Consider the following 16,359-nt stretch of genomic DNA (forward strand, 5'->3'; position numbering starts at 1 on the left):
ACCGGGTCTCACAAGGTTGCTGTGGGTAATCCTGAATTTCTGGCCTTCTAGCCATCCTCCTACCTCTCCCCCCCAAACTCCTGGGGTTACAAGCAGGAACTGGCATCTTCACTTGTTTAATAAGCACTTCTTATGGTCCCAGGGACATCTGAGCTCCATGGGAAAGTCACCCAAGTCACCCCCACCCACCCCTATTTCCCTCGGTGATTACTGCCACTGAATAAGAACTGAGCTCTGGGGCCCTGGCCAGGGAGAGAGGAAGGGACCCAGCCTGGCCTGGGGGTCCAGGTGGTGGCGACCTGCTGAGACCAGTCACCAGAGGCAGCTCTGCTGCAGAGAAGAGTTTTTGGAGGGATACGCAGAACAAAGCATGCTCCTGCCCTGAGCTTCTGCCGGCCACATGCCAAGTGGTATTGGCCAGGCTTCCTCACTGAACCCCAACGCTCATGGGGCTCTGGAGCCAGAGCAGGCCCCAAGCAGAGGACATGGCTGGACCCTGCCCTCGGGGCCTCCCAGAGCAGCCCTGATGAAGGCAGGAAGCTCTGGGGGTCCAAGAAAAGCTTGGGGGCAGAGGAGGGACAGGCCCCAGTGGGGAGACTCAGGAAGGACCCTGGGTGGGGGCCTGTGGCAGGACGGGTAGGAGAGAGGGGAGCACCCGAAGGGCACACCCAGGACAAGCCCTGCAGAGGCGGGTGGGGCCCCACTCACCTGCTTGATTGCGGCTCTGAAGGCCCCCAGGACAGCCGCGGCGCCCCCGCAGTCCCGCTTCATCCCTGGCATGGTAGTCTGTGGGTCGTACAAAGGGACCAGGACAAAAGTGAACTGTGAGGTCCAAGCCTGGCAACAGTGGCCCCCCACCCCCACCCGGCCCCACACCAGCCCTACCTTCCCTAGCCTCCCAGGCCCGGGCTGCCCTCATACCAGGCCTCCTGGGCACCCACAGAGCTCATGAACCGCCTATTTGCCAAGCAGAGTGTTCTCCAGAAGCAACAGGGAGTCATGGCTATAGAGGGTGGGGCTCCCTTTTGTTTTGATAGAACTTTGGGGTTGCCAAGTAGTAACTGTGTGGAGGGGGATCCCCAAGAGATGCCCGGAGCTGCAGGATCTGCCATGGCTCGGTTCTAACATAGCCACAGGGTTGCTTTGAAGCCAGGCACCCTGTCTCCAGTCCCAGGGCTACCGAGCGCCTGGGGGGTCTGTCTGCAGGGCTGCTCTCTCTCCAATCCTCTGCACAGCATGAGGAGGAAGCTGAGGTCCTGGGAGCCTCTGGGGCTTGCTGGAGGTCCCCGGCCAGTGCCTCTGGGACCTGGGTGGCTCACTTGCTTCCTGCACCCATTGCAGATTCCTACTCTGCTTATGGTGGGGAGGGGGCCTGAGGGGCCGCTGCTGTGAGGCAAACCTGCCCTGGCCACCTGCCACACCCAGGAACAGGGCCTAGCTTCCTTGCCCTGGCATTTAGAGGCCTTTACCACCTAAAGATCCTTAGGCTCGGCATTCTCTGCTCCTCATCACAACTTTGAACAGTGGTGAGGGTTGCCGTGAACTCTTCGCCAAAATCAGTCACATCCGCCCCCCCAACCGACGTCACCAGCAGCGAGGACACCTGTCGCTCCCTCATTTTTGCTGCCAGGTGAAGAGGCTGCCTCTGCCCTCCTGCTAGTTCATACCTCCTGGTTAACCTGGGTCTAAAGAGGGGCCACCCTCCTCCCCCAGTGTCCACACTGTTTCCTGTCCGCTGGTTGAGAGTGTCATACATTTGTACATTTCATAGGTTCCCGACTTTAATTTGCAAATTCATATTTTAAATGAACAGCAGGTCCTCAGAGGTAAAGGTCTGGGTATGAAGTTTTCTGAGTGATTTTTGAACCCTTATCGTGTTACATGAGTCCTGAATTTTAGTGCAAAGTATTTTTAGACATAAACTGAGCTGCTTTTATAATTGAATGGAAATGGCCCGTCTTTTATACTACTAAAAATAAGCCATCTCTTCTGAGCTACTCTGCGAGAAAACACAGGATTGTTTAAATGGAAAAACAGGGCCTCCGATCTGGAATCAAACCATGTGCAAAACAGTTCACACAGAAGTGCCTGGAAACGGCTGCTCACTATACACTGAGTCTCCCCGTCGCAGCTGCCAGCTCCTTCCCAGTTGCAGGTGGAGCCAGGACTGGGCTTGCAAATACAGAGCAACTGATCGTGCAAAGTTTCACCACTCCCATACGTTGTTTCTGTTTCTATAGAAGAAACCATTTTCAGAGTGATTTAAGATGGCCTCTGCCCTTTCCACTGGGCTGACACTGACACACTCTGTGTTGGAGGATCAAGCCACAGCCCTAAAGAGGTTGGGGAGCCACTGGATTCACTTCCATGCCCTCTGGGAAAATGAACCAATGCCAATTTCACGTTAGAATTTCCCTGCTGAAGCAGTAAAATTAATTTTTAAAAACTCTCAACCCTTGGGTATAAAACATATTCCATATTCTGTGTGACTCATAACATACTCCCGCTGCTGCTGCGGGCAGTGGTTAGTCAGAGCAGCAGCTCGGCCGTGACTGCTGGGGGAGCTCTGAGCTCCACGAGTCACTGTGCCCACCAGCACCACCTTTACTTAAAAGAAAAACTGACAGACAAATGGCACTTAATTGGATTTAGGTATCTGGCAAATATTTCCCAGAAAAGGAACAAACTGAGCCTCTTACTTCCAGAAACAGCTGACGTTATTTATTGCCAATGGTATACATTTGAGCTTTTAAGCAAAAGCCAGAATTTTGAAAAACTTTCTCCTATCACCATGACAACTTCCTCATACTCAGTGACTTTTCTGATGAGATGAATGGTGATATTAGTGACTTTTTTGATACTATATAATGAAAAGTGTCAAAAATTCAAATTTCTGCAGAGCTCTGTGAACCAATATTTCTCAAGTGAACATACATATTACAAAAACCACATGTTCAAAGTTCAAGAGCGAACAGTAGATTTAACTGCCAGGGGGCACGAAAGTCTACTCGTGAGGCTTCAGATTCCACGTTAACACCAGCCTCTAAGAAACTACCACTTGGTGAGTTTTGGTATAACAAAGAATGTTCATAGTTAGTGAAAAAGGTACTAAAATCCTTTTCCCTGTTCCAACCATAAAATGTGCGAGGCCAGATTTTCTTCAACTCAACTGAAACAGCACATTTCCATAGACTAAATCAGAAGCAGATGTAAGTCTTCTATTAAGCCAGCCACTGACAGGATTTGTGAAAATATGCAACAATGCTACACTCTCAGTAAATGTTTTTGCATTTTGGAAAATAGTTATCTTCGTAAAATTACATTACTTATGGTAACATGCAGTGGATTTATATGTTATTTTTAATGAATTACACATATGTTACAAATCTCTCACTTTCAAGTAGAGTAAATATCAGTAGACATCACTCTTATACACAAAGCCTCCTTGGGGCTGATACTTGTAAAGAGTATAAAGGGGACCCCAATAATGCATTTGAGGCCTGCTGATCAGTCCAGGCTGATCTTGATCTGCCCTTGAAATCTTTGGAAATGGAGCTGTAATTTTTCTTGCAAAACTGGGAGCCTGGCTGGCTCCACCCAGCTTGCTTTTTGAGGAGTGACCATTTCTGCACAATCTGCTCTAGAGGCAGCCACTGGGGAGAATGCTCGCTGCGTTCCTGTGTCACACCAGGCCCTTGGGTGAGACTCTGAGCACCTTCAGGTCAGGATTTGGGTCTTTCCATCAATGGCTGCAGCCTCAGTGCCCACTCCACACAGTAACAGCTCAGGAAAGGCCTGTTGGTTGATCCCAAATCCACATAGAACAGCTCCAAGCGCAGCAGAGAAGATGGGTGGGTTTAAAATAGAAAACCAGGTATTGTTTTGCTGGTGCCAGAATGCCCAGCTATTCCATGTATTATGGGGTCTGCAGACCAGGTGGACCCCGGGGGATAGGCAGGGGCTATAGTCTCATTTTCAGAAGGTGGTTTGGAACCATGGAAAATCCCCTACTCTCTGGCAGCTCTACCAGCCACCCTCAGACCACGGCTCCCCTGGAGGCTGTGCTGCTGTGGCCTCTAGGGAAGGCCTACGTGATCAGGTTTTTCCTTTGTGTTAATTTCCAGGCCAGGAGCTGACTTATTGCACAGGTGCACCCCACAGCCACATAAGAGAAGTCAGGTGCAACGATATTTTCCCTAAGTGACCAGAGTTAGTGCCACAAGCAAAAGAATGAATTCCCAGGAAGTCCAGCTTCTCACACTGGTCCACAACAAGCCGACATCAAAAACAAGCATCTGATCCAGGGAGATGAGGGTCCACGACTCTACCAGCCAGAATGTAGCAGCTTCCAGGGCGAGTGTGGGTACTGAGGGTGCGAGGGTGGGGGCAGACAGTACCAGGCACAGGCATTAGGGGGTGCACTATCTGTGGTGAATTTAGGAATCATAGTAAAGCGAGTAAAAGTCAGTTTGCTTATTACCATGGTGTGCTGGTATCTCTGAACAATGTCAACGATAACATATTCCTCCTCCAAAAACCTGCTGTTCATTGAAGTTTTAAAAATTGCTGGGGCTACCGTTGCATTTTAATCATACAAATAAAAGCTTCAAATTCGCCTATCTTCATTACTTATCCTGTAAATAACATTATGTGGATGTTAACAACGACCCGACATACAGCTGGCCCTGACACTCATGGGGTCTACTCTCCACATTCCTTCTGAGAATTGCTCTGACAGTCAGGTCCTGTGGGCTGGCTCTGGGCAAAGGCGGGGCCTCCAGGGCCCATGATTTTCTACCTCTCTGTGTCAAAATAGAGGACCCAAAATAAAACACAAGAGCACGGGGACGGTAAAAATGATGATGCAGAATCAGGGTTCCTTCAGTTCCCTCATTCTGTGTGAACCCTTGGAGTTTCTGTGCCCAAAATATTTTCGGTTCACAGATATCGGAAAGCCACAAGAAGCCATCCTGAAGAACTGAACACATGGACGGTGTGGTGACTGCTAGAGTTTACTGTGAAATGGGATTGTTAGGAATCTCTGCAAAGGATCCCGTATAAACATTGCTCCTGAGTTTCCATGTATCTGTTGCCTCATGTGATTGGAGCTCTTCAAAATCAAAATTAACAGATAGTATTCTTGGACCCACTATGAGTGAAGACAGACTCACAAACTTGATTCCTATGCCTACTGAACACCCATTAGTAAAGAAGGTCAATTGAAATGAAACCATTGTCAAATCTGGAGATGCTAAGACTCAAAGCCAGAAACATTAATTCCAATATTGGTAGCTAATTCAAAGTTTAAAACACCAGGCCTCTGTGAGCCTTGCGGGCTGCTAGTTTTCAGTGTCTGGTCTGGATGTGCTCCCCACTCCCTCCAGACCTCCTGGGGCACACACCTCCCAGTCTGCTCCCTCCCTGTCCTAGGCCTGGTGTGTGGGGTGAACAGACAGAGATGGCGCGGAGGAGGCAGGCCTTGCTGAGGTGGACAGACTCAGCCATGATGGGGGCTCAAGTGCCTGTCCTCCTGGGATGGCAGGGCAGCAAGCCGCATCACGGGACTAGGACACCTCACAGGGATGTTCCCGGGTGACTCGCTTCTGTGCTGTCCAGATTCCCCTTGCTCTTGGGGGTCACGTGCCTTCAGAGGGTCTTGTGTGGCTGCCCTGAGTGTTTTCTCGCTGGGGACCAAGGGCAGACTTGGAGACGTAGGCATCCCTTTGCCCTTCCCTTCTTTGGACAAAGCCCCCAGCTCCAAGCCCTGCCTCCCTGGCTCTGCTTGCCCTTCCTTTGGCCATTTCTGGGGCAGCTCTCGGGCCCTGGCCAGGCTTTTGTTCCAGACCCTTTCGAAGGGTGGCCATGGAACCCAGAGGTCACGTGAAGTTGCTGCCCCAGCATGGGCACTGGCCCATGGACTCTCCCTGAACCCACCCCAACCCAGAACCCCCAGAAATCTCACTGCCTCCCACCCCAAGACACCTCTGAGAGGGCTGGTTCAACCCAAACTGGGCCCCTCCACACTCCCAGGGCCCCCTGAAGCGCTGGCCCCAAACCTCACCTTCCCTTTGATGCTGAGGCCCCCAGTGTCATAGACGATGCCTTTGCCTACCCAGGCGATGGTCTGCGTGGCTCCCTCCGGGGTATGGCTGAGGACTGCCAGGGCTGGGGGGTGCAGGGCGGCTTTGCCAACCCCATAGATTCCTATAGAAAGCACAGGGAGAATGGTGTTAGGCGTGGGCTGAGCTGAGCGGGGAACTCCCAGAGGTTCCCAGAAACCCCCCACTCTGGCTGGCTGGTGTTTTCTCCTGGAGAGCCACACTACCTGAGCCTGGGGTTCCCTGCCCCCTCTCCTGCCTGCCCCTGGCCAGTGTGGGATTGGGGAATGCAAATTAGCTCCAATGCCTGAGACTGCAAACAAATTCTATGCAAAGTATTGTTAGGCAAGAAAACCCGCTGAGGGAAAAAATACTGTATCATTTCCAGAAAGAAAAGAACAGGATTGCAGAATGAAATGATCTTTGGATAATGCCTCAAGGCCCCACTTCCTGAATCCTTTGAGCACTCAGGGACTGCACCGCCCTTTCACACTGACTCCCACGGTCTCTGCACTACTGCCTCTTTGCTTTACATGACACATCTCAAGAAAGCTGTGGCCGTGTGTGTGCGAAGTCCATGCCTCAAAGCACTGCAATAGCAGTCAAACAATCATAGCAACCATGATGAGAGCTAATCATGGCTGCCAGACAAACTCCTACTCATCCTGCAAGATCCGCAGCAAACGCCACCTCCTCTGTGAAGCTTTCCCTGACACAAGCCGCCTCTCCCTCCCCTTCTAAATGGCTTCTGTCTATGTAGACACCACCAGGATGGCCCCTGTGACCCCACGTCTGGGCATTCATGTCCTTGTGTAGTACCTTCCCCTCATGGGGGCAGGTCCTAATGTCTCACTTCTAACCAGAGGAAAAAGGTAGAAGGGATGAGATACCACTTCGGGGATTAGGTTACAGAAAAAGATGGGAGTTTCCATCTTGTTGTCTCACTCTTTATCCCTATCTCTCGCTCAGAGACCTCGCTGGGAAGGTGGCTCACCCAGCATGGAACTGCTGTCTCCAGCTAATGACCTGTGAGACCCTGAGACCTGCTGGCAGCTGTTGTGAGCCAGTCTGGAAGCACATCGTCAGCCCCAGGCAAGCCTTTGGATGACTGCAGCTCCAGCCAACAACCTGACAGCAGCAGGCAGAGACCCCGAGCCCGGGGATGACCCCACCCACAGCACGGTGCGGGGATATGCGTTGCTGCTTTCAGTTGCTATTTTCTGAGTAACGGAAACAGCCACCTTCCTCTCACCAGTCTATAAGCACCATGGGGCAGCTGAGTCATATTTATCTGCCCCTCTGGTTCCTGGGCAGTGAGGAAAGGTGGGTCTGGGGACTTGGGGAAGGCCTCTCTGAGGAGGGGGCATCTGAGCTGAGATGCACTGGTTGAGAGGGCCTTCACCAAAAAAATATGTTGGGGGCAAGTATTCCAGCTAGGGAGAGCCATCTGCACACAGGTCCTGCCGTGGGTGTGAACTTGTGTATTCGAGGAACAGAAAGGCCCTGCTGAGCCAGTCCCGGGAGAAAGGGTGTGCAGCACGTGAGAATGCTGGAGAGGCTGCAGGCAGGGAAGGACTTGGATCCTGCAGCTTCCAGAATCCAAATCAGAGTCTGGCTTGCCGCCCCCCTTCTTCCCCAGGGATGGCTGCTTCCCAGGGTCTGGTCTTGGGCTTGGACACAGGCCGATTCCTTTCAGGTCACAAGCAGGATGAAGTTTGGGACAATGTTCCATGTGGCCTGCTGAGCCCCCTGCCACCTAAATGCCCCTGGCCACTGCCTGAGGCCAAGACCCACAGGGATGTAGCCCCCACCCACCTCCAAATCCTCTTGTCTTCAGTTCCTCATCCCGGATGATGGTTGGGACAATCCCCAGCTCTTTTCCAACTTTGTTAATCTCCTGGACGTGTTCATGGAAAAAACAACACAACACATGAAGATGGCTGGAAACAGGCGAGGCCGAGGCTGGGGCCAGGGAGGAGCGGCTGCCTGTGCAGGGTCGGGGAGCCAGGCTTGGGAGCCAGCTTTGCGTGTGATGAACCCCAGGAGAGGGGCTCACCCTCCACACTCCCATTTCCTGCAGCTCTGGCTGCAGGCCTGCCAAGGGGCCTTGAAGAGGAGGCTCTGTCTTCCCCACACACCCTTTCCTGAGGCCTCCTGGAGCTGGGTGGACAGCAGAGCTCCATCGAGGGCAGCCTGAGATTCCTGGGCCAGGTCAGGGTGTAGACAGCCCCAGGTTTCCTCTGGCTCTCTTGGGGGCCTACGATACCCACCCCAGCCTGACCCCACCCCTGGCTGGATGACGCCACAAACCTCAAGGAAGGTGTCGGTGTTCATCTCGTTGCAGGGTGTGTCCACGATGCGGGCTGCTAGCCGCACGCCTTCTGTGGCATTTGCTAAGCACTAGGAAAAAAGAGGCCATCACTGGGGGCCTGGGACCAGGCGGGAGGCAGATGTTCTCCGCTTGTCCATCCCCCAGGAACCCAAAGGAATCAGAGGCAAACGCCACCCACAGGGCTACTGACAGGGCAGCAAGGGGAGGGGGAGTATGGCTGTCCCTGCCTGCGCCACCCGCAGCAACCCAGGGCCACCAGCCACCTGTAGAAAGAATTTTCAGCACAGCCACCGCCCTGCATCTCCACAACTATACAGGAGTCCCCAGCCTGGGGCCCTGGCCTTTCGTGTCTAGGTCCTTTCCAACCCCCGGGTCCTGTTCCTTCCCTCATCCCAGCTACAGCTGAAGGTAGGTGGCCCTCACACCAGCCTGAGTATGCCCTGAACTTCCCATCTCACCTCCGCAGAGCCCACAACGCTCCCTCCCACCAAGGTCCCAGTCATCCTTCAAGGCACTTCTCATAGGCCGTCTACAACAATGGTTTCTCCAGCTCCTCCCCACCAAGCACAAGCACTCTCCATCCTGAGTGCCTGAACCTGCTGGCCCTCCAGATGCCCTCTCTCTGGCCTGCTGCTTTCCTCATGAGTCCCATGCAACTGTGTCACAAACTCTGCAAGACACATGGGGGCCTGGCTGCCCTAGTGCTGTCACTTGACATAGCACGGTTCTGGGCACAGAGGGGAGGGACACAGAGGCAGGTCTTGCCTCTTGGAGCTGACGTGTCCACCCAGAAGCTGAAAACATGGGCCCTGCTGGCCTGGTAGGACTTCAGAGCCCACATTCGAAGGCAGGGCAGAGAGGGGCATATGCACCAAAGCCAAAATCACACGGGTCCCAGAAATGCATCTTTCAGCCCTGGCCTTGGCCTTTCTTTGCCTTCTCATTCTGGGTCTCACCTCTGCCCTGGGAACCTTGCGTTCTCTTAGCTGAATCTACAGGCATCCTTTCCCACCCTGTCCCCCACCATGCACCCCCAGGCGCAGAAGCTTCAGACAGCTGGCTGCTTCCTCGGCCTCCCTCGCTCACCACAAAGACAATATTAAGAGAAAAGCAGCGCTGTTTTGCGGGGGTGCAGGACAGCATCAAGTTTATCATCCCTGCCTCTAGTCTCATAATGTCAGGGCAGCAGGCGCCGGGTCGATACCGCCAGCCCGGCCACCTCCCCCGCCCTGCTGAGGTAATTAAACCCCAGAGCCTCAAAGGTAGAAACCTGGAGCTTGACAGCTCTGATATGAATGTGCCTGGGCCGTCCCTGCCGCCTGTCAGCGGATTTCTGTCTGTGAGGGCGTGCAGGGACCCGACAAGGACTGTCTGAGAAGTGCGTCAATGCTGTGTCACTCGCCTACAAGGAGGCCAGATGGCACCTGGAAGACCCCAGACCTGAGCGAGCAAGGAGCTCTGACGCAAGAGCGCTCCTACGGGAGGCAGGGGCAGGGCTGCAGGTGCCCTCCACCACCACACAGCCACGCCACACTGGGGAAGGTGAATCCCTTACCACGAGAGGAGGGCCACTCATTCTGTCCACACTTATGTGCACACCTACTGTGTGCCAGGCGCCATGCGAGACATTCAGAGATATCCAAGGGAGTCAAGCTCAGCAGAGACTCACAACACAGTCCCAGTCCCTGCTGCAGAAGAGAAGGAGGGCACAGGACGCTGAGGGGACTGGGGCCTGGATGGGCACTGGGAGTTTCTCACAGGGAAGAGAAGGGAGAAGCTGAGTATAGGCCACACGGGTGTCAGATGCTGGTGTGCTCAGGACCCAAGAGGGCTGAGTGGTGGTAGCCATGGGTTAACAGCAGCTCTGCCCCTGGCTGGCAGACCCAGTTAAGTCAGTCACTGTTGGCAAGCAGTTTGCTCAGCTCTAACATGGGGACAATAGGCCGCCTCTCACGGGGCTGTAGTGAGAATTCGGTGCACTAGCATGGGCTATGTGTACACTCCTGCCTCCGTGCAGGGCCTGGCAGCTGACAGCACTCAGAAGATGCCAGCTTGCACACACCCAGGTGTGCTTTTGGAAGGCGAGTGAAGCGGGAGCTGGAAGGAGGCTGTCTGTGCAGGGTGACCAGGAGACTGCTGCCACAGCCCAGGAGAACACCTTAAGGCATGGCACTGGGCAGAGCAAAGGCAAGAAACAGGACACACTGACAAGCTAGGACCAATGGGGTCAGGGACCACTGGGACTCACTGCCCCATGGGTTCCGTCACCAGCTGTTTACTGGGCCTTTGTCACGTGTGGGGTTGGGTGCTAGGATCACTGTGCATAAGACCAGGTCCCTGCCCTCTGGGGACCCCCACCCCAGGGGGGAGCACAGGAGATCAACAAAGATGTGATGTGTCCAATCACGATGGCTTAGCTGACGAATGGGAGGGTGGTGTTGGCCAAGAAAGCCAGGCCTCCCTGGGGGGCAAATGTGGGCAGAGGCCAGATGGAGACCACACAGGGCTGGAGAGGGAAGGAGCGGGAGCATGAGCAGCAGTGAGCTTGGCCAGTCTAAGGGACAACAGGAAGTCCACAGGAGGGAAGGGGCCAAGGGCAGCAGAGGGCAGGTGGGGGGAATCAAGGGTGATGCTTGAGCCCCCAGGTGGGATATGGTAGATGGCAGGCCTGGAGCTCAGAAGGAAATCCCTGAAGACAGAGAGAAGCAGCGGATGCTGGTGTCTGGCTTAGAGAAGACTGGGCAGGCTGGAATGCTGGAGAAGCCATGAGGGGATGCCAAGAGGTGGTGGGCAGTTTGGGGAGCAGTGGGAGAGAGGGGTGCCTCAGGATGGAGTGGCCGCATTTCAAGGAGGGACGGCAATGCCCCATCTAGCAGTCCTTAGAGAACAATGTCAGGATGGGGGCAAAAACTATGTTGCTGTATGTTCAGAGAAAAGAGGACTAAGAAAGGCAAACAGACTTTTTTAAAAGCTTGGAGACAAAGGAAAAGGAAAAAGGCACTGCCTCGTGCTGGTGAAGGTGGAAACACGTTCTCTCCTGGTAAGGAAAAGAATTCGGGTTGAGGGGCAGTGGTTACAGGCCTCAGAGAGGACACAGTGAAAGAAGTGAGGTGTGGACCAAGCCCCGGGTGGGAGAGCTCGCCTGGGTGAAGCTGACAGCCTTCCTGAGCCGGAAGTGGAGAATGGGCTCCAACACAGAAGAAAAGACAACGTGGGTGGTGCTGTAGGCATGGGGGCTGGAGGTGGCAGGCACAGATGCTGGGACTGCTGATGTGGGGAAGGGAACCTGAGGTCAGGACCATCCACGGATCTTGAGGTGGGAATCACTTCTGGCCTTGCCTCCCTCAAAAGGCTCATTCTCAGCATCAAGTGAACTAACACATGTAGAAGTGCTCCCTGTAAAGGGTGAAGCAACACGCATGCACACACACCACACATATGTACACACCACAGATACATCATTCATGCAGACACACCACACATACCACACACTACACACACACACCACTCATGCACACACCCCACATACCACACATACACACATACAACACACATACCACTCATGCACATACCAGCACTCATGCACACACACCACACACACACACCACTCCTACACACACACCACACACATACCACTCCTACACACACACCACACACACACCACTCATGCACACACCAGTACTCGTGCACACACCACACACACACCACTCATGCATACATACCACACACACACCACTCATGCATACATACCACACACACACACCACTCCTACACACACACCACACACACACCACTCATGCTCACACCAGTACTCATGTGCACACACCACACACACACCATTCATGCACACATACCACACACACACACACCACACACACACACACACACCACTCCTGCACACACCAGCACTCATACACACACACCACATACCACGCATATACACACACCACATACCACACATACGCACACACAACACACACACCACTCATGCACATACCAGCACTCATGCACACACACCACACACAATACACACACACAACACACACAACACTCATGCACACACCAGTACTCATGCACACACACCATACACACCACTCATGCACACACCACACACACACCACACATACACACCACACACACCATGCACACACCATACTCATGCACACACAGCAACACACAATACATACACACACACCACTCATTCACACACCAACACTCATACACAGCAACACACAACACATATACACACACATCACACACACCACTCATGCACACACCAGCAATCAAACACACACAGCAACACACACCACACACACACACATCTCACATAAGCGGGCAGGGTTATTTGGAAAACAGCATGGACGTGCCTGGCACTGATTAGGTGCTCAACAAACACTGGCTGTATATAACAGAATCCTGAAGTCAAAGACCAGGCTGAGGCAGAGGGCCTGGGTGTGGAAAAGCCTCTGCAGCTTCCCGGGAACCAAAGCAGCCACCCTCCCACCCCTCCAACAACACTTTTCCCTCTCCCAACTTCCATCCCACCTGCCCCAGCTCGCTGGGGCCCAGGGGCAGGGTCTGTCCCTCCAGACACCCACCTGCAGCGTGGACACCTCCACTGGCCCGTTGTCTTGTCCCACCAGGAAAAACTCCACAGTGACCGTCTTCTTCTCCAAGCGCCGAGAGGCACCTGAGCGGTGGGTGAACAGTGGGAAGGCCCGGGCCAGGGCACAGGCGGAGGCAAAGACCTCGGGCTGCTCGCAGACCATCTGTGGCACAGGGGGTTGATGGGGTGAGGGTGCAACAGCCACCACCAGGAAGTGCTGGGAGCTGCTCCTTGACCCCTCCCAACATCAGCTCCCCAGCAGATGACACCTAGACAGAGGTGTCCCATCCCTCAGGTCATCCCCGGAACCATGGAACCGCCATGAGTCTTCCTCCAAGAGAAATAACACATTGGCCACCAGATGCCAACAGCCTGATCAGCCAGGAAAATGACGGACAGAGGGACAGACACTAGATGGGCCTCAGGAAATCCAGGTTTGAGTCTCTGATTTCCCACCAAAACTGATCTAGGGCAAATCCCTGGGTCTCTCTGGAGCTGTTTCCCTGTCTGCAGAGCAGGGATTGTAATGTCGACGGCCCCCCGGCGGCGTGGCTGCGGTCTGTGCAGGGCTGAGAGCTCCCCAAGCCGAGCGCACCGCTGCCCACTAGGAGCAGCGTGGCTGCCTGCTCTCGAAGCACTCACCACAATGCAGCGATGCACTCCGGGCGGCAGGCAGGTCCGCACCAGCCGCGTGATGAAGTGGGCAGCCGAGGGGCTGTTGTGCCGGCTCACCCTGCAGGGCAAGGCAGCCACGGTGGCGTAGTTCAGGTAGAGGGGACAGCTGTCCGTGGGGTTGGGGTTGAGGGTGCTCAGGGCAGCCTGCCAAAGCTAGATCAGAAGGGAGAGACAAGAGACACAGGCTTCAAACAGCGGCCACGTGCCAGAGGCCCTGCTCCACGGCCACGGCCACGCCTGCAGTCTTGGAAGGGCACAGCACAGCTCCCCACCACTGCTGTCCCACCCTTAGGGAGGTGTGTCGCCTCTCTGCAGAGCTAAGTGTCTCTAGCTGGCTCGCAGCCCCCTGGTGGGATGAAGCCACTAAGACTGAAAGGGCCAGGCTGGGGGTTGCTTTGCTTCCAACACTCGGATGGGGCTTAGACGGCTTCCACCAGAGAAGGGGCAGGGGCAGGGGGTCCCCAAGGAAAGGCAGCTGGGGACACTGCCACAGGAACTTCTGGAAGGCAGGGCCTGTCGCCAGGCAGGGCCGACGCGCCGCCCTGGGAGCGGCCGCGTCTCCCCGCCCTGTCCACAGGTGTCGCGGGATCCTGGGGGGGCGGTGGGCGCAGGGCTGGGCTGACAAGAGGGCGAGAGCGCCAAACCAGCGGCGGGGCCTGGGACTGGACCTCAGCGGGCGAGGATGGGCCTGGCGGCTGAGCCCGTCAGGGAGGCGGCCCGGCCTCGTTGGGCCCGGCCCGGCGGCGGCGGGAGTGCGGCGGGCGAGGCGGAGCCTCCGCGGGCCGCCCGGGCCTGGGCTTCCGCGGCGCGGGGCGCATGGCGGCCGGCGGCCCGCTCACCTCCTCGGTGACCCGGGGCTGCAGCTTCCCGCGGACGTGGCTCCAGGGCACGCGGTGCAGGTGGTGCAGCTGCCCGAGCAGCAGCAGGGGCCGGCTCTGCGGGTCCGCGTCCCCGGCGCTCGCCTGGAACTGCAGCCCCACGTTCGCCATCTTCCCGCCGGCCCACGCCCCGGCCCTGCCCGGCCCGGCCTGGCCCACCGCTCGGCCCGCTTCGCCCCGCTCCGGCCCGGGCTCGCGCCGCCCCAGCCCTGCCCGGCCGCCCGCGGGCCCCGCCTTCCCCGCCGCTCCGGGCCGCTCGCGAGACGTGCAGGGCCCGCCCGGGGCGCGAGGGGGCGCCGGCCAGGCCGGGGGGAGGGTGCGGGCAGGCCCGAGCAGGCCCCAACGAACAGGGCTCGCGCCCCGGGCCTCCAGCGGCGCCGCCCCTTGGCCCGGCGGCGCTGGCGGCCCTGCCCAACACTCGGGGCGACGTGGCCCGCCAGGAAGCGCCTCCCGGACGGGCCCGGCCTCCCTCGGGGCCTGGGCCGACGTGGGCCCAGCCCCGCCCTACACAGTTCCGGCCAGATCAGGCCCCAGGCCGGCCCCAAGCAGGTCCCCCGAGGTCCCTGAGCAGCTGGTGATCCCCGGGGATCCCGCACCCTGGCCACCCATCAGTTAGGCCAGAGAGGCCCAGTGACTCTTGACTCGAGTCAGGTCCTTTTGTCCCACTGTCCGGCATGGTGGGCACAGCGTGGACGGTCACTTCCTCCTCACTTAATGGGAGGTTCCCTGGCGTTGATGAGATCTCGCTGTGCCAGGCACTGGCCTGGATGTCCAAGGGTGACAGGGACGAGGCTTTCCATCCAGGGCACTGCTGCTGGGATGGCCAGGCACTGGCCTGGCTGCGTGCGGGGGGGGCCTTCTCACGCACCCTTTTGCAAGAAGGGCCATCTGGCACAGTCTAAGCAGGAAAGGAGGGAGGGGATGAGGAAGGAACAGGATGACCTGAGTCACCTCAGTCGCCTTGCAGGGGAGTAAAAGCCATCAGAGGGTGTGGGGCAGGTGCCGGGTGGTGGAGGAGCCAGGGGTGAGTGGTGAGTGGATGATGGTGGCGGGCGGTCCCACCCACAGGGTCAGATGCAGGGGTCAGGGAATGAGGATGCGTTGGGTAGGCTCTGCCCAGGAGTCATTTAAAAGCAAAAATCTGTTACCCCACATCCTGATTGCTCAAGGGCCTTTGGTTGGCACTCTGTTCCCTCCATCTAGTTCCATAAGCCACACCTCTTATTTTCAGTTTCTTCTTCATTATCCACCTTAAAAAAAGAAAAAAAAGGGCACTGTCAACTCCCTAGCGAGGCGTGGGAGGCTTTCCGCCACTGACCTCCCAGCTGGGCCCCCACCTCCGGGACTTGCAGCCCACCCGCCAGCCACACTTTCATGTTCCCTTCTCACGGGCCCCAGGTCTCCCTGCTGAGCTCTGAGCCACGCGTGGTCCCTGGCCGGGGGCAGGCCCTCAGAAACATCACATAGACTAGAGCTTCAGCATCCTGAAGGTAGGTCTTTTTGTCTGTGTTGGTTTGTTTTGATTTTTTTTCCTCCGCAGCCTGGCACGCCAAAAAAAAGGCTGTTGAAGGACGAAAGGAATTCCTTTGAAACCCTCTGCTTTCCCGACATAAAAGTCAACGCTAATTGGATCTTATTTTCTTCAAAAGATTTTACAGCAGCTGAATGTTTTCACACATTTGTAAAGGGTACTAAGAGCGTGTATGAAGATCTATCACTCTTTTTTCTGTTTGCAAATACGTTGCAGACAGGCACACGGCACTGCAGAGG

At 55.9% G+C, this 16,359-nt stretch overlaps 1 protein-coding gene across 2 annotated transcripts in view; it reads right to left on the minus strand.

Moving 5' to 3' along the window:
- NPEPL1 (aminopeptidase like 1) overlaps positions 1-14,916 on the minus strand; it is a 21,184-nt gene extending 6,268 nt beyond the window's left edge. The window contains exons 1-7 of one of the 2 annotated variants that reach the window (XM_017536547.2): positions 14,551-14,916; positions 13,679-13,864; positions 13,029-13,199; positions 8,409-8,498; positions 7,914-7,995; positions 6,062-6,204; positions 709-786 (exon numbers count right to left, since the gene is read on the minus strand). In XM_017536547.2, coding sequence (XP_017392036.1) covers positions 709-786; positions 6,062-6,204; positions 7,914-7,995; positions 8,409-8,498; positions 13,029-13,199; positions 13,679-13,864; positions 14,551-14,700 — 900 coding nt within the window. In that variant the 5' untranslated portion in view covers positions 14,701-14,916. The remainder of the gene's footprint in view (positions 1-708; positions 787-6,061; positions 6,205-7,913; positions 7,996-8,408; positions 8,499-13,028; positions 13,200-13,678; positions 13,865-14,550) is intronic. The other variant, XM_017536548.2, reaches the window with a different exon arrangement.
- Between the last annotated feature and the right edge of the window lie 1,443 nt (positions 14,917-16,359).

Source organism: Cebus imitator, unplaced genomic scaffold (genome assembly GCF_001604975.1).
Source record: "Cebus imitator isolate Cc_AM_T3 unplaced genomic scaffold, Cebus_imitator-1.0 Scaffold99, whole genome shotgun sequence".
Taxonomy (NCBI): domain Eukaryota; kingdom Metazoa; phylum Chordata; class Mammalia; order Primates; family Cebidae; genus Cebus; species Cebus imitator.